At 42.2% G+C, this 23,407-nt stretch overlaps 1 protein-coding gene across 1 annotated transcript in view; it reads left to right on the top strand.

Moving 5' to 3' along the window:
* PDE11A (phosphodiesterase 11A) overlaps positions 1-15,215 on the top strand; it is a 319,917-nt gene extending 304,702 nt beyond the window's left edge. The window contains exon 20 of the mRNA XM_033111416.1: positions 13,596-15,215. Coding sequence (XP_032967307.1) covers positions 13,596-13,742 — 147 coding nt within the window. The 3' untranslated portion in view covers positions 13,743-15,215. The remainder of the gene's footprint in view (positions 1-13,595) is intronic.
* Positions 15,216-23,407: the final 8,192 nt, after the last annotated feature.

Below are 23,407 nucleotides of genomic sequence, written 5' to 3' on the forward strand. Positions count from 1 at the left end.
TGCAAGGATAGAAATGGATTACTGGGCATTTCACATATGGACATTTGAAACTTTGATAGATATTGGCCAACTTTCCTTCTATGGATTTGAATGAATTTCTGTTCCCACCAGCAACGTCTAAGCTGCCTAGTTCTGCACACCCTAATTAACACAATGTTATCAAACTTCTTGAATTTTGCCAATAGGATAAGTGTAAAATCTGTCTTTGTAGTTTTAATTTGTATTTTCCATATCATAAATGAGTCTGATCATAGTTTTGGTATAGATTTATTTACTTAGGAGCTATTTGTTGTTGTTTTTTTTGTAAACTTCACATTTTTGTCTGTTTTTCTGTTGGGCTGGTGGTCTTTTCTTACTGATTTGTAGGAGATCACTATATGTTAAAGAAATAAATCTTCATCTGTAGCAAAAGTGGCAACTATTTTTCCCAAATTGTCATGTATCTTTTTCATTATGTTTATGCTATACAGAAATACATTGATTTTACATAGTCAAATTCATGAATCCTTCCTTTTATGGCTTTTGGATTTTATGTCATACATAGAATGACTTTCCCATTCCAAAATCACAAAATTTTAAAAACTCTCAGAACTTATTTTCATGTTTCATGGTTTCATTTTTTATATTTATATCTGTTATTCATTTGTCTTTGCTTTATTTTATTGGATGTACAGTACGAGGTATGAATCCAACTTTGGCTTTTTTAGATCGCTGCCCAGTTTTCCCATCAGTTTTTGGCTAATCTTTTTCCTTATGATTTAAAAGGTCATCTTTATCATATACTAAATTCCCTTGAATTTAATTCTATTTTTCCTCTTTCTATTCTGTTCTATTGATCTGCCTGCCTAGTCATAGTATCATAATTAAAATTGCTTTATAATATATTTTAATGATAAGCCTGGTTTCACCTTCCCCACCATTCTTTCAGTATTTTCTGAGTATTCTTGTTTAGTTTTCCATATAAACTTTAGAATTTAGTTCAAAAACAAATCTAGTGTGTCTTTTTATTCGGATGCTTATTTAATTTTAACTGGTCAATGTTTGAAAATTAAATTACTATAAAACTTCCCAACACTGAATAGATAGAAAATGTTGCCCATTAGGAAGCTTTTGTTCGTACAATTCTAATGTTCTCTTCCTTAAACTGCACTTCAAAGATGTAATAGAAAATATTCAGGATATTGGTCCTGCTGTCCCCACACATACAGACTTTTCCCGTATTTTCGTTAGCTTTTGGGTGTTAGCAATGTCATTAGAGAAAAGCCACAATAATAAACCCTCAACGAGGTCTTAGAGTAGACAGATTGGCCCTTTTATATGGACAAAGGGAAGGCCAGCTACTAATACCCCATCCTCCTCATACACCCATGGTATATGTAAAATGTTCCTTTCTTGTCTTTTCTTTCTCTCCAAAATCTCACTTTCTTTATTATATTGTAAAATTAAGAAAAAGGAGGTTTTCTTACCATACAAAGTGAAACCACCAAAATAATTGAGGATTTTTGTCCCCAAAAGTCTTGACCTAAAGACAGAGTACTTCTCATGGATGCGACAGTTCTGGTCCTCTGCAGATCTGGGGCACTGGGGTGCCGGGCTTTGATGGCTTCTGCCTGTCTCACCTCTGGGCACTGTCTGATGCTGAGCATGAGGACCACCTTTAAACGCTCACAAGAAATGCTCCGTAATCATTGGATTTGCATGGTCCCAACTAAGCAGTTCATTAGTACAAAGAATTAGTCTTTTGACTCTTTTTGGACTCTCAAATACAGTCAGCCCTCCGTATGCATGGGTTCCACATTTGCAGGTTTAACCAACCTTGGGTTGAAAATATTCAAATATTCTAAAAAAGGTTTCATGGTTGCTGACATGTGCTATATGTAGTTAGGCCTACTATCTTTTAGTCTGCACTGGACGTGTGCAGACTTTTGTTCTTGTTATTATTCCCTAAGCCATACAGTCTAACAACTATTTGCATAGCATTTGCATTGTATTAGGCATTATAAGTAACCTAGACATGATTTAAAGAATACGGGAGGATGCACATAGTTCATCTGCAAATACCAGGCCGTTGTATATAAGAGCCTTGAGCATCCTCCGATTTTGGAAACTGCAGGGGCCCTAGAATCCCCTGTGGATCCTAAGGGATGGTTGTTTACACTGAAAAACAGAAGGGCAAATGCTAATAGAGTATTCCAGAATCCATTCTTAAAGGTCCTGCAATACCTTACTCAACACTCCTCACAGTCAAGACGTGGAACTGCAGTTCCACATTTGTACAGCCCTCTCCGCACAGGCAATGTATCCATCGTGTTGGTGGAACCCTAGGACTCAGAAGTGTCCACTCCATAGTAAATGAATTTGTGCGGCTCAGTATAGTCCTTTTTACACATTGAACTTTGCAAAAATAATAGATTGTATATACTATTTCGATAAAATCTCAGATGCATCGTTTTACCAGAAAACATTCTGGTGTGTGAAGAGGTGGATTGTTACCATGTGGCTGTGTTTTAGTTACATGTTCCAACCACCTCTTATAGGAAGCCCCATTCATCAAAGGCTGTAGCTTCTGGGTCAGCAGCGTTCCTTCCAAGTCAGATGTTGCCTACACAGTGAGGGTGATTGATTAGCTGCCAATCGGCTCTGAAAACCCAACCAACAGGATAACCTATGACAGTATCCTAGAGGGGCTCATTATAACAGAAGAGATGCTTCTCTTTGCTGCCACTTACACAAGCTATCTCTAAACCTGCCTGTTATTTACTGTTTAAAACCCTTATTTTCTTTTCCCAGGGCAGCATAGACTAGATGCGTCACAAATAAACGATTCACTGTGTACACCTAATGTTTGGGAGGTGGTGTTCCTTCATTTCTCAGTGAGGCCACCTCCCTCCTGTGAATTTCTCTTGAAACAGTGTCGTGATCACTAGAACTAAAGAGCTGCTCCACTGTCCCGACACAGCGGTTCGGTGTGGGACACCTGTCATTATCAATGTCCCAGCTGAGAGCTCTCATGTGAAGACACCGGGGCTTTGTCCACACAGGCCTGGACTGACAACCAGCTCTGCTGTACACCTCCCCATGCCAAGTGTGGCTCTTCTAACCTAATTTCCCCAATCTCAGGCTCCTCATCTCAAAACACCTACCTCACAGCATTGTTGTGAGGTTAATTAGCTCACATATGGAAAGGTCCTGGTATGCTGTGTCCTGGAACACAGGACATATTCCATACTCAGTAGTTAGTTCATTTGGGCAAGATGTGTTTTACTGTCTGTCACAGTGAGCAAACAGTGGCCCACGGAATAGATTCAGCCCACAGACATGTTTCGTTCAGCTGAACGCTGTTTTTAAAATGGTAAGATGTCCAGTGTGCCATAGGCTCCACCACTCCCGACTGTATCATGCAGCCCCTATATTATGGAAACAATAATGCTGTTAACCCAGGGAGACTAAAATCCCTGCCTCATAAATTCAGAATATTAATGTCATTTGCTAATATCATTTTCCACAAAGGAATAGTATATAAAATAAAATAAGCTAAACAAGCAACCTGAGAGGGTGGGAAGGAAATGGAAATGGAAAGAAAAGAGGGAGAGAAAATTACTGTAAAGGTTTTTTGCGCTTTCACTTTTATAGGCACTACTAAGCTGCTTGAAACCTTGGAAAGAAAATGATCTCTTTCTAAGTTATCACTACTGCTGTAATTAGCTTTCGGGATATTAGACATCGATGCTGCAAACCTCCATGTTGTAACTTGGCTAGACTATGCCCGTAGGATTCCGCTTACAGAGCTGCAGCATTCTTGCCGTGTAGTCTAATGAGCTTGCTGCCCTCATACTAAGCATTAGCTCTGTGGCTTTATCATCTTTACTGCTATTTGGGTACCTGTCTTGCATTACTTAGATTTTAAGATCTCAAATATCACTAACAAACAAGTTCTGACACTATCTTTTGGCATTTGCAAACCTCTGACACAGCTCACCTGTTACCGAGGAGTGGTAACAGATCCACAGAGTAAATATCATATATAGAAAAATCACTTTCTCAACTGGAGAAATAATCTCACCCCATATGATAAACATGGAATAATAATGAACTCTCACAAAGGAGAAAATAACATCTGGTTGCTGTGTTTCCTTCTGTGGGGACAGAGCCCCAAAAAGCAGTTTCCAGGCTCTCGGCCTCACATAGAAAGGTGCTGGCTCAGGTAGTAAATGGCCATCGACTGTGATCAAATGGCCATCAGCTGTGGCTAGTTGGCCGTCAGCTGTAACCAGTGAGCCATTGGGCACTAATATAACTGCCGTGGCTAGGCTAGCAGCAGATGGGGGCTAGCAAGAAAATGGTGGCTGAGCCTGCAAGTGGCACAGTGAGGGTTGAGAATTGTGTGGCTCCTGGTTCCTGTGTCTCCAACCCAACCGCCAGCGAGAGTATAGAGATATGACTCCCCTACTTATGGCTCCGTGGGTGTTCCTTTTTGGCCTCACCATGTCCTGCGTTCTTATGTGGGGAGCGGGAGCAGAGACCCCGCCTGACACCCCACATGACACATGGCACAGCGAGCAGGGTCCCCCGCATGACACCTTCCTGTCTGAGTTCACTTAGTCCAGGCTAAACGGATGCTGCCGCTCAACTAACTCCTTTGAGTCCTCCTTCCTTGAAGAAGGCCTGCTGACTCTGCCACCAGAAGGCGCTGGCCTCCTCTGTTAGTATTTTCTGAGTCCCTATAACATGGCAGGCGAAGAATGAGCAACCTTTTTAAACCTTTTAAGGAGTCTGGCAGACTCTGGGAGTTCACAGAGGGAGAAAACTGCTAGCTGGTCCCTGACTCTCATTAACTTGGGTAAAGAGGGCTACCCAGCGAGTGTTCGCAGCAACTTTTTGTGTTGAGCAAGTTGAGACTCCTCATGTCAGCCAGCGGTTCAAAGTCTGGTGGGGGTTTCAGTCTCAAGTAATTCCTGGGGGTGACAGAGATCAATAAGTGACAATAGCATAAGACTCCTTATTTGGAGCTCAGAAACTCACTCAAGTTAGTTTGATCAGAAATGGAAAACTTGAGCTCACGTAACTGGGGAGCTTAGAGATTCGGTTGGCTGGTGGCCTTCAGCTGGATCCAGAGAATTCAAAGGATACCATAAGACAGCTGTCCCCTTTTCCCTGCCTCCTAGTTATGTTTTGACTTCACCCAGTCAGGCTTTCCTCACATGTCTTGGCAGCTCTAAGGTCACATGTTTATTACAGGAATTATTCACACCAAAAAAAAAAAAGAAAAAAAAAACACACCTCGTTTTCAGTAGTTCCAGTAAAATCTAGAGAGAGCTCTGATTGCCTTAGTGTGGGCCTCGTGCCATCCTTCCACCAATCACAGGGGTTTCCTGTTAGTCAGTCATGAATTACGTGCCAACTCAGAGCACATGGAACGGATTCTGTTACCAGGGGAAGGGTAAAGGGACAGTGTCTAGTTTCTGCTCTCTACTACAGTTTGCTTGTAACGCACTGCCAAAAAACAGGAACTCATAACTCCCCAAGGAATTTGTTCAAGTATAAAAATGCCAAGAATCCTCTGACCCCTGCACAGGTAGACAGAAAATAAAGACCTACAAAATAACATCAGTTCGTTCAATTAAGAATTGCTAACAGCTACTAGTAACAGACATCTGAAATCACAATAGCTTAGACAAAACAGAAAGTTGTTTTTCTCTCTGATAAAAATAATCCAGAGAAGTCAATTCGAGGCTGCTACAACAGGGCAGTTCCATAGCCAACAGAGACCCAGTCCCTGTTTCTACTCAAGGGTGCCTCAGAGTCACAAGGCAGTCACCGTAGCTCCAGCCATCATGTCAATATTCCAGCAGATAGAAAGAAATTGGAGCAAGGGCAGAAAGATGCACCTCCCAGCTGAATAAACTCCCATTTAAGAATTTTCTCAGGAGCTCTTCCTTATGAATTCTGCTTGCTTACACCTCCCTGGCCATTCCTAAGTTCAAAGAAGGCCAAAATGCAAACGGGGAAGGCAAACTAGTGATCTCTTTTAGAAACACCACAGTCCTGGTGTCCCCACATAAGACAGAAGTGATAAGGCTTGTGTTGTGCTGGGTACTCTGCTCGCTGGACCAGTTGTCACGCAGGGCGGCCTGCGGGGTCTCTGGTCCCACTCCCCACATAAGAATGCAGGATATGGCTAGGCCAAAAAGGAACACCCATGGAGCCATAGGTAGGGGAGTCACACCACTATACTCTCGCTGGCAGCTGGGTTGGAGACACAGGAACCAGGAGCAACACAATTCTCAACCCTCACTGCACCGCTTGCAGGCTCAGCCACCATCTCCTTGCTCGCCCCCATTTGCTGCTAGCCTAGCCACGGCAGTTATATTAGTGCCCAATGGCTCACTGGTTACAGCTGACGGCCAACTAGCCACAGCTGATGGCCATTTGATCACAGTCGACGGCCATTTACTACCTGAGCCAGCACCTTTCTATGTGAGGCCGAGAGCCTGGAAACTGCTTTTTGGGGCTCTTGTCCCCACAGCTAGAGCCCTTTCAACTCTATTCCGTCCTAGCCTGGAAAGAACCCAATAGCACCCAGTGCCTGGCACAGTAATATGGGTAACGTGTGTAAACAATTATTAATGTTCTGATTTTAGCAGTTAGACACTGGAGATTTATTTTAAAGCCGGTTTCTTTAATGTGAATGTTTAAAAACATTTATCCAAAGAGGTCTTGGCTTCTGTGTTCACCATTAGTGGTTGATTATTTGTTTTTCAAATCAAGTTTTAAAAACTGCGGGAAGCCTCCTGTGGTAGTTAATACATTATCTTAAGCAATTTAATGCAAATTAATTTTTACACAACCTTGAGTTTCAAAGGCCATTGAACTGGGGAGGGAAGGAATGACGTTTAGGAGGAATCTGTTTGCTGCTTCCCATCTGGACCCCACAGCCAGTTCCATCTGCCCTCACATGTCGTAACTAACGCTTCGGCTACTCCCCTGCCAAACACACCATGTGGAGTTCAGGTTTTTTTTTTTTTTTTCACTCAGAAAAGTGTTAAAATGCATAGACAGATGTATATTTCAGGTTTTCCAGAAAACTTGATGGGATTATTTTGGGCATTTCAAAATTCTGGTTTTGTACCAGACCCCAAGTTTTCTGTCGGCTTTTATGTTTTTCTTCCTCTTCTGTATTTTTTCTGGATTTCATTCTCTTTTAGTAGTACTGCAAGTCTCCTTTTCCTGTCAGGTCTTATAGCACATTCCTATCAAATGGGAGCAGCTGCAAGGTTCTGGGTAGAGTGCCGAGCTTGGATACGTGATTTTAATTGACCCCTCCAGGGTGGCTACACTGTGGAGAGCTGATTGGACAGGAGCAAAGGGAAGGCAGGGAACCCAGTGAGGGGGCTGCAGCAGGTTAAAGCAATTGAGAAGATGACGGTAGTCTGAACGAGGGTTGTAGAAATGGCAATAGACTGACGCATAAAGAGACTTTGGAAGTAGGATTGAGAAGACCTGGTGCTAGTTTGGCTGTGGGGAGAAAAGGGAGATGTCCGGGATGACCCACAGATTTCTGGGCTGGGCAGTGGGGTGAATGTGATAATGCTCAAACCCCTGAGTGAGTAAACCTGAGAGCAGAGGAAGGTTTGGAAGAAGGTGATGAGTTCAGTTCTGGGCAATCATTTCACTGTCTGGCCTTGACAACACAATGGAAGGGTAGATGGTTGGCAAGCCAAACATGCTTCTTAGCCAACTGCCTCATTGCAGGATGGCATGTAAAATTCCAGAATATGTCAGATTAAATCATGAATAGTCTTAACCTTTGGGAACCAAGAAAGATGAGCAATTCAACAGTTCACGAATTTAAAGTTTGGGTTTGCTCCCAGAACAGGCCACTTCTGTCTGAGGTCGCATACCTTCAGCGGAAGCCTCATCAGTTTCTCAGTTATGCCCTTGGCACACGTGACTGGCCAGCCACGTTAATTCAAGAGAATGTCAGGGCCTGCCACCACTGCCATGCTCTGCTGCCCCTCCCGTCAGAGATCTGGGCAAAGATGACACCAGCTGGTCCTATCAACAATGATTTTCCATTTCAAAATACCAACCCCCAAATGAGCTTTTTGACGTTTTCACTAAGAAGGTAAATAATTACAGTACTAAACCGATCATATCTTCGTATGAGGAAAATTGCCTCGAACAGATATTTGAGATGGTCCCCACGTCTATTTTTATATTTTACCCAAGAATGGATATTTAGTTATACTTTAAATTCTGTCTTCTCTGCTATGCATTGTGTATCTTAGTTTCTGATTATTTCTCATGGGTGAGGTGGAGATGGGGAAAGGCAGAAAATCACTGTCTTATTGCCAACACTCTGGAAACACATAATTCAACAGTGGGACATGAAAACCATCTCCTTTCTTTGGCCTTAAAAATAAATAAATAAATGGTCAGCTAAGAAAATTTCTTCAACATTTTTAAAAGGTGTTAGTAACACAGGTGAACATTTTGGGGTTCATTCGGTGGGGTTTCTCTATGCCCCCTCCCAACAGCAGAGTTAAGAGTAGTGACTCGTTCTAAGCACATGGCTCTCTCTGTGTGTGTCCCCTTGTCCCACATCTGCCCCAGCTAGCCAGCAGTGGAGTTCCAAGAAGTGATTGTGGTCAGCTAATAAGCCCACGCCGGGCCAGACGATAGCAGGTGTGGATCATAATGACAGAGGGAAAGCAAGGGCAGAATCTGACTCCTCACAGCTTGGTGAACTGATAAAAACAAGGTCTCAGGAATAATGGTAATAAGAGAGAAGACTGTGTTCATTTCCCCAGGGGGTCATTCTGGGTTTGTTTTTACAGCAGGATTTTGTAGCAGGTCAGAACGTCCTGACCCTCCACTCCACCACTGGCAGCTGTTCTCGCCTTACCCCTTCCTCCTGCCACCACTCTGTGGGGGGAGTAGAGGCGGGGCTGTTGATCCTTGGGGTCACTGTGCTAGGAACAGAGATGCAAAGAAGAAAGGCCTTATTTCCCCTCTCCCTCAGAGCTCTTGGGATAGTATCCCAAAACAGGACAGTTTAAAACCAATGATAAGAGACTTCCGGTGCTGGTCGTGAGAGTAACAGGGGCAAAAAATATACTTTTTTTTTTTTTTTTAACCCAGAAAAATACATGAAACAGTTTTCAGACAGCAGACAGCAGGCAGCACAATACAGTGATTCCTGAGTGGCGAACAAATGAAGCGAGCCCTACAATTGTCCCAGCTAACTACCTGGAAAGAGTTTCCAGGCCACAGCACAGGGAGGGGGGACCCAGGCAGAGCCCAGTGGTCTCACTGAGCTGAGGAGGCAGAGCCAAGAGTCTGGGGAAGCCAAGGAGGTAGAGCTCCCAGGGAAGCGTACCAGAGAAGAGAGGTGCACGGGAGCTCCCGAGAGCTGCGCAGGGCCCCCCCGAGTCTTCAGTGCTCTTCACCACACACATGCGAGGAAACTGCGGAGGCTGAGGCAAGAACCAGCAAAACGGAGCAAGTAGAACTATCCTCAGAGCTCACTCAGGCTGAGGAATAGTCTCTGCTCCCACCAGCCAGAATATGAAAGAAAAACCTTGTAATACGTAAGGTACTGGATACGATTCTCAGAAAATTATTGTCTCAGTGGTGGGGCCCAAAGGAGACCTAGGTTAAAGGCTGCTCTGGACCCACCTACAAAGCTTAAAAGCAAGCCTGAAAAGGATCAAATTATTTCCAAGTAACCTGACTGCTTTCCAGAACAAAACTGAAAAATGTTTAAAGAAATGCAAAAAAAAACAAAACAAAAAAAGCACCCAACAACATAAAATTTCCAATGTCTGATATCCAATCAAAAATTACCAGGCATTCAAAGAAATTTGACCCATAATAATGAGAAAAATCAATCAATACTGACTCAGAAATTATACAGATTATAGAATCGATAGAGAGGACATTAAGACATTTATTATATTTTATATATTCTAGAGGGTAGAGGAAGGATTGAGCATGACAGAGTCGTGGAAAATATTTTTGAAAAGACCCAAATCAAACTTCTACAACTGAAAACTACAACTTTTGAGAGGAAAACTACAGTAGATGGGATTCACAGCAGATTAAGCTCTGCAGAAGAAAAAGTCCCTGACATAGCAGTGGAAAATTGGAATTTGGTCCCTCTCGTCTCTACATACTCCAGATACTCATTTTACACAGTATACTTGTTCTCACTCAAGCATGATAATAATGTTGTTACACAAGGTTTTGATTTCACTCCCTCTCTGAGGGAAACACCTAAAATGGTGAGGGAATCAAGTTAATTGTGCATGTACACATAAATACATTAAACATGTATAATGTATTATACATATACACTATATACATCTACATATATATAGTGTATACATATGTACACATACTTACATATTCATAAAATATTTCTTGAAAGATATGCAAGTTGCCTCTAGGGAAAGAATCTAGGTGTCTGGGCCAGGGCATGAAGGGAAATATTACCCTATACTTTTTATACCCTTTGCATCCATTGGGCTCTGTGAATATATTACTTATTCAAAATGCAAATAAAATATGGAATAAACGGTACGTGATGGTCACAAGTGGACACAACAATGGAGTGCGAATGGAATCAGGAAGGAAGTAGGGTGCCCCAGGCACCTGGAGGACTAGATGCCCAAGGCTGTGTCCCCTGGTGGAATAAGTATCCCAGGTCCTGTCTGTGAAGGGCCAGGAGGGAGCTGGAGGGAGCTTGGGAGCCCCAGTGATACACACCCCAAGCTGGGCGGTTAGGTCATGCCCGCTGTAACCTACCCTGGAGCAGCACACGAGTCCTCAGTGCCACACTGCCTGAGTATATTCTGGTTTAAAGGGGAGAGCACCCCAACGACTAGAACCATTAGCTAGAAGTTACAGGGATATAGATTTCAGCTCAACATAAGGAACAACATTCTAAAATCAGAGCAAAGAGTAAACCAGACCCCCCTGGGAGGTAGTTAGTTCTCTGCCTCTGAACATATTCTAACACTGAATGGCCATGCCACGGGGACGCCACAGAGATCCAACAGCCGCAGCTAATGGCCCCACGTACATAACCTTTAGAGTCCCTCTGTGTGTACACAGAGAGTGAGCAGACTCTCTGTGGGTGAGAAGTATCCCCTTTCTCTTTCGCTAAGGGAACAGCAAGTCAAACAAGACAGACATTAGTAGCATTCGCACAGAAGTCATCAGGTGTCACTCACCGATGAGAAGTTTTGTAGGGATACCCAATACCTTTCTAAATACTGGGAGCCGTTATCTTCCTGATGGTACATAACCACCAAAAGCCTTGGAATTTAGGCTTGTGGGTAATCTCTTGCTCTCTTAATATTCTAATATTCCATAGTCTCTCAGTTAACTACATTTGTGTAACAGATTTACGGGGTAAGAGTAATTCTTTGGGATGGGATTTTTGCTACCTTTGTGTAGAGCCAGCACCTGCCAGGGGAAACAATAGCCTCGTGAATCAGTTCTGTGTTTGAGGAGAATAAAAACAAAGAGAAGGAATTCTGAGAAATATGTACCCCCCCCCCAATTTTTTTTTTCAACACAAAAGAAGCAAGACCTAGATAAAGGAAAGAAACCTCTTTTGGAGGGCGAAGCCAAATAAACTTAAATGGTTTATGGAATAAATTGGTGGAATAATTCGAATCATGGGCAGGTGCATGAATGTAATTTAGTAAATGCTCAGGAACCTGCCAAGAAAAAGAAAAATGTGTTGTTTTTGAGATCATTTCCCAGCAGCTTCATAAAAGAAAACTGATTACAGGAATTTAATAAGTAAAACAGAGCCAGAAATATAGTAATCAAATGAGTTTTTAATTACATTTCAGGCAGGAAAAAAAATTCCAATTTGTGCTCCTGGGATTAAAAAAAAAAAAGTTTTAGAGAAATGCTTTTGTAGCAGGAAAATAACGTAAACACTAATTTCCATAGAAATTATAGTAGTCAGTTTAATTAAAAGGCTCTATCAGAGTGAAGAGGAGCTAGTGCCAAACTCTACTAAATAAAACCATGGCCTTCACTGCTGCCTCACACTCTTGTCTAAATAAAAGCACCGCGCATGGAGCAGAAACAGGCACCTGCATTTTTCTCATGGAAATAAAGGGGATTTTGATCACTGCCTGAGCTATTATGTTTTATTTTCATGTGGAGCAACTAATACATCTGGTTTAAAATTAGATGTTGTTGCTTGGTGTGATATATACCACTTTTAAGGGAGAGAATGTTCTATTTAAGGGACATTGATGTGAAGGGCCACCACCTCAGCCTGGTGGGAGAGCTCACTGCTCAGTAGGACACCTGATTCGTTATGGCCTTTTCAACCCCCACCTAACTTACATCCGGTTGTATTCTACTTGCATTCCTGTAAGTACCTGGAGTGAACAGTTATTTGTGGGGATACACAGGTGGCCTGCAGTTGTGCTCAGGGAAGACCATCCTCAACTGGAAGAGCCGTTCTTCCTATTGGGGGACTTTGCTCTGAACCACCCCCCGTCACAGGTCATGCTTGGAGACAGCTTTTCAGGAGGGGCACTGAAATTGCAGTGGTTTTGCTCCCCGGGTGGTGAATGGGACACACCAGCAAGGTATCTGCATGGGACTGGGGGTGTAATCTGTGGCCACAGAATGCTGACCCGAGGCATAAAATGGGAACGTGAAGTGTTCCCTTTCCATGGATGGGCCAGCACTCCATGGCTCCACAATCCTTGCTTTAGTCATTGTTTGTTCCACTTATAGGGGCGATCCAAGTTTGATGAGGCCAGAAGTTTGTACCATTTGAGAGTAGGAGCCTTTTAAAACACACACACACACACACACACACACACACACACACACACACAATTAAGTCCAAAAGAAAATATTTAGATGGGTATCCTGTAAGACCTTGAATCCTGAGCTTCATTAGCCTTGTGGTCAGTCGGCCTCTGACCACCCCTACTTTTCCTCTTCCCTCATTTCTCCTACACTCCTCCATCCCTCTCTTCCACATTCTTTTCTTTTCTCTTATGTCTGTTTTTCCATTCTTGTTCTCATGGTGATCTGTACATTTGGCTCAGCTCCCAGATCCTTAGCTTTAAAAATGAGCATCTCCTCATTTCAGGATTTTACCTGGCTTTTCTTGTTCCGGTAAGTTTACCCACAGTCCACCCACAGTGGAGCAAATGGTAGGTGTATTTCCGTAAAAATTTAAGTGCATGGTCTATTGAGATCTGGAGGCCTCCATGGAAGGCAAAGATACACATATTAGTAGACATGTGTGAGCTGGATATTTTGTTTGTTTCCTGTCTTGTTTGATGTGGATTTAAAACAGGATCGTGATCTAATTAGCTGGTAACCCCTGGAGTACTACACAGCCACCTGTCTTATTTTTTCATTTTCTGCAGAGGCTCCATTAATATAAAACCGTGCCACTAAATGCATATTTACTTAGCTCACGATTACCAAAATAATTATCACTTTCATTTCTTATAGGCGGTTTCGATTGTCACAAGTGAAAGCTGGAAAATCATGTCAGTGACTCCAGTTCCTCTCGCCCACACCATTTTATTGTTTTATTTTAGGCATTGGTGAAGGTCAATGAGAAACTGAAGCCAATGGTGGATTCGGTGGCTGCGAACAGAAGGAAGTGGGAAGAGTTGCACCAGAAAAGGCCGCTAGTGTCACCCTCCTCTGCCAGCCTCACGGCGGCCGGGGCCGACAGTGACTAACCCACCAGGTCAGCCGCTGCTGCCAAGTCACTGCATCCTGAAGGCAGCTTTGGTCCAGCCACATCATCCTTTTGTCCCTTTAAGCTCAGACAGACAGAAAATCTTGAGGATGCCCTGGAACGACGCCTGGGCTTTCACCTTGGAGTGCGGTCAGCAGGAAGGACAGAAGAGGTGGCAAGGGCACACTCAAGGACCCTCGGCTTCCCCTGATGCCCAGACATGGCTGAGATGGACACGAGACGGCGCTGGGCAAAGGACTGTTGTGGGTCCCGGACCCAAGGACAGCCAGCCCTGCTCCTTCTGAGCCAGGGGAACATACAACCGTAAAGGTGTCATTTGCGCTGCTTCATTTTGTATGTGGCTCTTTTATCTGTTACAAGTCAAACAATGCCTGCCTCTGCAGCCTCTCCAGAGCACCCTTTTGTGCCAGGCTGTCCCAAGAATCCCAATTTGGATTCTGTAGTGGTATTTTATTTTTCTCCTAAAGCTTCTTAATGATGGCTCAGAGCCTTTGGACTTGCCTACCTAAAAGATAAACTGTGTTATCCTTACAAATACCCGCCATTCCCAGTTTCCCCCTAAAAAGGTCCCTATTAGAAATACAGATGTGTTTTTCTGATTGGTGTTTATCCAGGACTCGCAACACCACATTGGGATTGTGATCCCCTTTTTGAGGTTTTTAATTCAACCTTTATTGTAACCAAGTCTACTCCCGGAAGGAATGGATTAATAGACTTTAATTTAAGGAAGGATGAAAGGAAAAGGAGTTACCACAGGTGGCATATGAATGTTTAGGGACGATTTCCAACAGTGAGACATTTCACAGGTCACAGCAGAGCCATGGAGAACGATCACTGATTACCTTGAATTCTCCCAGTGATGGTTTTGGTATAAAATTTAAAGTGACTGTCAGTACCAACCTACAGCCAAATGCAGGAGTTCCCAATTTTGGATTTTTCCTTACGTACAAGAAATAATGCTTGAAAGGTTAAGAAATAACGGTCTGGGCAGAGAACAAATATACTATTGAAAGCCAGGCTTATAATGGGTAAAAATAAACTACAGTAAATGGATGCAATGACTAGAAAGCTATTTGCTCCCCGTTTTACAAGAGTGAGGATGTGATATGCCTTATCCACACTAAGCAAGAAGCTAGACATACCCCTAGCTTGGGCACGATTAACTGGATGATTTTGGACAAGTCACTTAACTACTCCCAGCCTGTCTCATTTGTCAACTGAGATTACACTAGGAAATGATTTTCAAACATGTTTTAACCTTAGAACTCTTTGTTCAAATCAATCTTACAAGGATTGCTTAAGATATAATATGTAAAAGCCCAAGTCCTCTGTCTGAAGCTGGGTAAGGAGATACAGAGTCAAAGGATTTAGGTGGTAGGGCCCCTCTTCACCCCTACTCCTGACTCCTGCCTCTGGAGGCAGCCACTTTTGATTTTTTTAGTAGTTTTCCCAATTTACCTCCATCTTTCCAAATAAAATACTTATACTGCTAAAAAAAAATATCCTCATCTCTTTGATTTCATACATGGTCCATAGAAGGGCTCTGAGGAGTTTCAGAATCCCTGGACCAGAAGAACCTTGAAGTCCATTCCAGCTCTAAAAAAAAAAATCTAAAATTTACAAACCACTTTTTGTTCTTGTCGTCACTGGTCAGTATCAGTTATTAACTCAAATGCTAAAGGGGCCGGGTTCCACAGACAGCATTGTTTTCCTGACATATAAGTAGACATTCAGGAAACGTTTAAAAAAATGGGTAAATTAAGGTACCAAAATGGAGGTGAGGGAAGAGTAGGTATTTATATGGAATAGTCTACGTGACAAGAATAAAGTAAGAGAAAATTTTAAACCAAGCGGAGGGGTAAGAGGAGTGGGGGAGGGGTACAGGAAGAGGTGAAACAAAGGAAGATGAGCAAGTAAAGCTAGGGACCAAGGCATGTGATAAGAGAACTGCCAGGAGGGAAGGTGAAAGTCAAACCAAACAAAGAAAAATGGCACTTCTAACCAAAAAGATGAGGGTACAGAATCCTGTCGTCAACTGCTTAGAAAAGAGAGATACTTGAGGAGGGAGGGGTTTGACAAAAGAGAGAAGGAAGAAGTGGGAGCCCTAAAAAATAATGTTCCTAGCTACCCTTTACAGCTGTCTCTGCAGGGAAGAATGGAGAAACTAGAGGAGAAGATGAATGCAGGAAAAATTGCCTCCGCAGGGCAGGTAAGAGGAGGTTGTTCAGATTTATGGATTTTATTAAGCCAGTTTTCGGAATCACTCTGCTATAAAGGAAAATAGCTGGAGCCGGGCTGTGTCTCCTCCTCAGGTAAGGAACAAAGGGTGGGTGGAGTTAGGGTGTCTGCAGCTCAGAAGCACGACCTGCCAGTGTTTCTGTCTGTTGTGTCACATGTTTATATCACAAACGGGAATTGAAAATCAGTCCATGTGAGGCAGAGATGAACCCACATCTGTTATCCTCCCCAACAATAAATAAACACATAGCCCAGACAGACGGATGCCAGTCTATCTAGAGCAAAATTTTAAAGCATGTGCTTTATGAGAAAACTAGACTCAGGGTCTGAGGGAGACTGCAGGCAGCTCACTAAAGCCACCCTGAACACGGATGCTGCATATTGCTAAGGGGAACATAATTTATAGCACAAATCCTGCCGGCTTCCACTAAGGTTGAGTTTTCCTCTCCTTTTCTTGCCTTTTTATTGGCTTCACTGCACGGTTGCCAATAGCAACATCCAGTGGCGGCAAGGGGAGTGCAACACCATTGCAATCTGCCATACAGTGGAGCCCTGACAATGTCAACCATCAATCAAGTAGCTGTTCGTAATTGCCTCCATCTATTTTTCCTGTCTCAAAGTATCTTTCCTATTGTGGGTCAAAATTCAGAAACCGCTGACTAATGCCGTGGGTCTGTTCCTTGGAGACCAAGAAGCAGTAGAAAAGGAGGGTCACGGCCTCCCTGGTGCCAACAACCGAGGGGGTTAGAGGTTGAAAACTTGGGAGTTTGAGATATTTCTAATCCCTTTTCTAAATAACATATAATTTTCCAAGACTGTGAGGTATGTATGATTATCCGTACATTCTGCTTTCCCAAGAGAGAAAGTTCCCAAACCTTATTATCGATGCTTATTTCCTGTTGGTGGAAGGCCTTTAAAATGTGAGCCTTCTTATAAAACCTCCAGCTGACCAGACTATTTGCTTCCTCAGGTGTCTTGGCATTCATGGTTGAAATGACTTCATCCTACTTTCTCCATGAGATGCATCTTTTTTTCAGAGATGCTGTTTATTCTCTTCTGGGTCAGTATGTACATAATACATGCACAACCTACAATGTAGCTGGTAATCCTGGCCGGTAGGGACCGCTTGGCAAACTGTAAAAGGTGCCATGCAGTGCACATTAGGCCTGGGGCTCCATCCTGGAATGACCACCAGCAGGACTTGTTATCTTGGGACACTCCAGGTCTCAGGTTTTGTCTGTAAAATAAAAGCGCTGACTTTTATTCAGTTCCTTTCTACACCAAAGGGCCAAGCAGTATTTAACTTTTAAAAATGTTTTCCAGATAACTGCCTTGTCTACTCTTCTCAAATAAATTAGGAACAAACCTAAAAAGATCCTAGAAAAAGGTCATTTTCTCATTGAAGACAAAATAAAAAGTTACATATATGGGGTAGATATAAAAACCTTATCACAGATTGTCTGAGCCTGCCTCTAGTGATCAGGAAAGATATGGTCATCAGTACAATTTTTTAATATACCCTTTTATTTCATAAAGGACAATTTTAGATGATCTCATATCATAGATCCCATAAATGGGAGTCAACTTAATTTAGAAAAAAAATTATAAAGTGAGTCAAAAGAAGTTAAAATTGCATGTGTGTTTTGTTTCTAAAATCTGAGATGTCTATAGATTTGCAGGTTTATTTACGTACTTGTTGAGTTAGAAATACTCATTAAATTTTTGTTAGTGTAATAACAATATAGCTACACAAATTCAATTGCTTTTTTCATGTGTCAAAATTTTTCATACTTTATCCACTTACCTTAGGTCATTAAAAGTCTGCCCAATTTACTTTGCAGCATAATTATTTTAAAATCCATTCCTCCTGCTGACACTTAATGAATTGCAGAAAAATACAGTTTATCCTCAGTAATCATGTGAAACAATTTCCTTTACGCAGGACCAAAATATGAACATATTAGGGGAAGATTTTTCTAAAGAAAAATGTTCTGGCTGGTAAAAAGAAAAACTCAAAAAGCATTTCATTAAAGCAACAGAACAGGGCGGACGGGTGGCTCAGTTGGTTAGAGTGCGAGCTCTGGGCAACAGGGCTGCCGGTTCGATTCGCACATGGGCCAGCGAGCCGTGCCCTCTGCAACTAGAATGAAGTCAATGAGCTCCCGCTCAGCTCCCGGGTGGCCAGATGACTCAGTTGGTTAGAGCGCGGGCTCTCAACCACAAGATTGCCAGTTCGACTCCCGCAAGGGATGGTGGGCTGTGCCCCCCGCAACTAAGATTTAACATGGCACCTTGTTAAAGCTGCAGAGCTGCAGCTGAGCTCCCGGATGGCTCAGGTGGTTGGAGTGTGGGCTACAAGAAGGCCAAAATTTCCTAAGTTTCATAAGTGAGCAATAATAGAATACAACACACAGCTGGCAGAAATAAAATGAAGTGTGTGTGGAGTATTTCATGATGAGCACATGGATTCAGCAGTGTCTGATGTCCTCTTTACATTGTCTGTGTTACTACCTTTTCCTCAGCTAGTAGTTTGGGGTTGTATATCTTCTCCAATTTCATTTTGAATGTTCTTGCATATTTGTCACATCTCTCTACAGTACTAAAGATAAGTTGTTTATCTGTGTAATACATACACATACACACACATACACACACACACACACCAATGTCATTGGAAGTGTGCACTGGTACAAAAATATGTTTTATTAAGTAGATAAAGTATTTGCTGTGAAAAAACATTATTTGAGGCCATCTTTTATCTTTGTGTAATGTATGTTTATTAGAATCTCATTTTTTGTCTTCAGATTTAGAGTAAATCATATCTGGATGAATTGTTTTTTAAAAAAGAAACAGAACAGTGTGGAAATAGGCTAGGTTTTGTTGAGTCTCATTCCCTTGGGGGAAAATTGCATTTGCCATTTTATTTTGATGTACCACAATCTAAAAAGGATCCCTTACTGATTTACTTCCTAATTATTATGGTTTTACACAAAAGAAGGAAAATGTTTTAAATTGAGCTCTTTTAAGTCACTTCCTTTGTGTACATTTCCCAGGCTGATGTTTCTTGTAAGAATACTACATTATAGGCTGGTTGGTCATTTCATAAGCAACTAATTCATTATTTTGAAATAGTCAACTTTAAGAGACTTAAGTATCTTTTTTTAATAAAATGCTTGAAGTTTGACTAAATCTCTAGAATACTCTTTATTTCTCTAGAGAAGGGTGATTTAAGGGCTAAAGAGAAGCAAGCATGCATCCAAATACCAACAATTTAAATTCTGACTGTCACTTTAGCCCATTAACCCTGTCTCGATCTGTGGTGTTTGCCTGTGTGAGAGAAATACTGGGACAGCCAGTATTTCAAGTGACAAAATGTTCTTCGAATTATTGAAGTTTTTTCTAGAGGGAGAAGACTGCAGCCAATGCAGGTTCCTGCGTCCTTACAGACTGCTCAAATTTACATGGGCAATTACACAGGGGGGTGGCATCACTGCAGGGCCGCCAGCCACAGTGATGCCATACAATTACACGACGGCTTCGGTGCTTAAACTTTAAAATTCTTACACCATTGTGCCTCTCCTATTAGAACAAACTGCAGCAAATGATCCACAGCCAATTCAAATGACTGGAGAGGAGGTGCCAGGGGGAGACAGAGAAGAGGCGCAGTGTGGCCCCTACTGGCCAGCTGAAGCAATCACCAGTCCCCGCGTGCTGGCTGTAGCAACCACCAGTTTCTTTTGTGCTTTGCAGTCCACGCTTTTCAAGTGGGGCCAACAATAAGAATCACCTAATTCACAGAACAGCTGTAAGGATTAATGAGAGAAGTTAGGCAAAGCAGGACCCGGGCTTGAAAATACCCTCTATAAACACATGGGCTAGAGTCGCTTTTTGTTTGGATAGTTGGTTGATTTTTTTTTTTTAAATGCCAGTATCCACAGTTGTGCCTTCTCTGCTAATTCCTTTTATAAACCATATGCTACTGTGCTCTCCCTGATATGTTAATTTAGATCATAACACCATAAGCCCCAAAATATAAACTACTCGATAAAAAGCAAGGTATATCCAAAAAGAACATCTAATTAAAATATTAATAAAACTGGTATTACAAGGGAAAGGAGAGTTCATAATGAGGTTAAATGTCTCACCACCTAAGGATAAATGTTCCCAGGTGTTGATCTGGTATACAATCTTTCCGAAAGTCTTAAAAGATTGAACAGATGCTCCTAAAAATCAGTCCACTAGATTACCTATTTGGCACTAATTTATTCTTTTCTTCCCTGTTTATGGTGGGAGATGGCGGGGAGAGGAAGCAAGGTACCTAAGTTCCCCCCACACCAGCCCCCAAACTGGCCATCCTGCAGAAAATGGCTTGGAATGAAAGGGGAAAAGAAAGAAGAATTGGAAAATGGTTTTGCAGGAATTTCTTCCTTTAGCAGGGAAGATGTCTGACCATAGCTGTGGTTGTTGAGATGTTAATAAATTACCAATGGTTACCAGCAGGAAGTAGTCACATTTATAGGATAAATAAGAAAACACACCTTCCAACTAGTTTTAAAAGTTAATGACAAATAGATTATACATACAAATTGAATGTGGGATTTCATCATCTCACATTTTGGCAGGCAGAAACAACCATGTTAAAGAACCAAACATACTTTTAGCCTCTATACATTTTGCCTAAATGGAATTCTACATGGTAAAAATGCCTCCTCTTATGCAGCAAAATGCACCCTGAGTCCAACATCATTTTCCCAAAACCTAATTCTTTTCAATAGGCACTAAATCATTTTGTTACAACCAGTAAATGCTTTCTTATTGCTAGGAATGGTAGAGTACACTTACTTTTTGATATATGCTCCAGCTTTTCAAGATTCTGTTGGAAACAAAATGATCCTTATGACATTTTGTAATATTCCACCCCATTTTTTGCTTTCCAGAATTTCTATCATGAATTTAAAGGCTTTCTTTCACGATCTCCCTGACACCCACACAGACACACACACAAACACAAACAAACAAACAAAAAAACGGAATCTATTCCCCAACTGCCTATCAGAGACTAAATAAAAGTCGGTCCATCACAGCAGCAATGATGGTCATGCCAATTTCACAGTGTGATTTGTGCACTCATTTCATTTTGAAAATGACCCTGCCCTCCATCTGTCTAAGCCGAATGTCCTGCTTTTTCCAAGCCAGGCCTCAGGAGCAGCAGCACATGAAATATGGAGGAAGACACAGAACGGCCTCCCTCCTGCCCCCTTCAGCTGCCACATTCACAGATAGGTGCCAACACAAAGAGGGGAACCTCAACTGATGCCTGTAGGGATCAGAGAAATTTGGGGAGAGCAGACAGTCCTTCCATTTTTCATACATTTCCAGGAAGGCATTTGAAGGTGAATGTTTTCATGATGCAAATACAACTCTCAGAAACAGTGCGACAGACTAAAGACATACAAGGCAATTTCCTGTTTCCACGTTCTATCATCTTACCTTGATTTAACAGTAATTTACCCAAGGGAACAGTTCATACATAAGGATTTTAAAATAGTGAGCCTGAGTTTCCAAGGGACAAGTGCAGTCATGCAGCCACAGAGGTGAAGATCCTGCCCGACTCACCCTCGATTATTGAGCAGCACTAGCAGCATCCCTCAACCTCTCTGGGTTGAAGGCCCCTCAAGGGTACACTCAGGGACTGGGTTGTAAGAAGCCTCCAAGTAGGGTTATAGTGATCCTCATCAACTGCTTTCTCTGGGCAACTTTGGTGGCCCAGAGCCCCACTCACTCCTGAAATGGGCATGGTTTGTCCCTGTGTTGGTATTCATGCAGTGGGAGTTTCCTTTTCTGGTTCCACCCATAAGAACACAGCTCTGCCAAGAGAAAAAACTGAATGAGTACATAAAGTCAGTTGTTTTATGATGGGAGCAATCACACGCCCGCGGAAGTCTCCTCCTCGCTATTCCAGGTGACTAGGAGCCATACCACTCCCAGTAGTTACTTCCTAATATCTGCTCACAGCTGCAATTCAGGCCTTGAAGTTCAAATTTCTACTGCCCACACCAACTTGGTTGGGTTTTTTAATGGAGAAAAAAAACCACACCAACCTTCCATCATATAACTTGGCACCAAACACTCATCTATAGGAAGTATATAGAGTTGGTTATTCAGCAGTCACTATTTCCCACTGAAATTAGCTCTTGGTTATCATGACACAGCCACTAACTATTTTCTGTGTGGACTTGAGAAAATTATTTGAATCTTTCTCGAACACAGATTCTTCATCTATAATATACAGAATTTAGGGTGGATATTAAGATTAGAATTAATATATGTAAATGGTCTAATAGAGTACCATATAATATAATTGATGTTGGCTCTGAAATTTATATATAAAAAAGATGTATGGGCAACAAACTATAAAGTCAGATAAAGGACTTGCATTGAAGTCTTTAAGTGTATAGCAAAGACATGCTTTTATTCATACACCATTTATCTTGGGTACTAGACAGTCCAATGCAGATCATGGAAAATCAATGGAGCAGTAGGGAGATCAAGGAAGACTGCTTTCTTATTTTTAGTGAAAGTTGGAGGGCTGGCCTGGTGGTTCAGGTGGTTGGAGGGCTGGACTGGTGGTTCAGGTGGTTGGAGCACCGTGCTCCTCATGGTGAAGTCGCTGGTTCAATTCCCACATGGGCCAGTGAGCTGTGCCCTCTATAGCTAAGATTGTGAACAACAGTTCTTGTGAGCAGCCATAGGTTGGTGTAAGCTACCAAGTGCTGCCAAGGGCTGCCAAGGGCTACTGTGTGCCACCTTGAGTGGGACAGCAGCCATCGTGACCTACAGCCTCTGCTGGGGGGAGCAAAAGACTCATAATACCAGCATGGGCCAGGGAGCTGTGTCCTGCACAACTAGACTGAGAAACATTAAGGCTTGAACCGGAGTTGTGGGGGAGATGGAAGAAGGGGGGAAAAAAGTTGGAGGGCCAGGGCAGTAAATATGGCCAGGTTTAAATGCCAATATCTGCTCAGCAATAATTATTTATTAAAAAGGGAAGCGGAAGACAGTTGGATCTAAAATTGAGTTTCACTGCACGGTACACCTGACGCTGATGTAGGATAATACTGAATGTCAACTATAATTTCATATGTGTGTATATACAGGAGGTGCCAAAAAATGCATACAAATTTTAAGAAAAGAAAACTGTATTAAAATTGTAATATTCAATATATACCAATAACAAAAGATGAATACAAATCACGTTTGACTTCTGCAATTACAAGAGGTGCTCAGAGTGGTTACCATCAGCGTCCAGACACTTCTGATTACAATGAGCTACTGCTTGAGCAACGATGACCAAAGTGTCTACTTGTATACATTTTTTGGCACCCCCTATATATGCATATATATGGT

This window comes from Rhinolophus ferrumequinum, chromosome 8 (assembly GCF_004115265.2).
Source record: "Rhinolophus ferrumequinum isolate MPI-CBG mRhiFer1 chromosome 8, mRhiFer1_v1.p, whole genome shotgun sequence".
NCBI classification, from domain to species: domain Eukaryota; kingdom Metazoa; phylum Chordata; class Mammalia; order Chiroptera; family Rhinolophidae; genus Rhinolophus; species Rhinolophus ferrumequinum.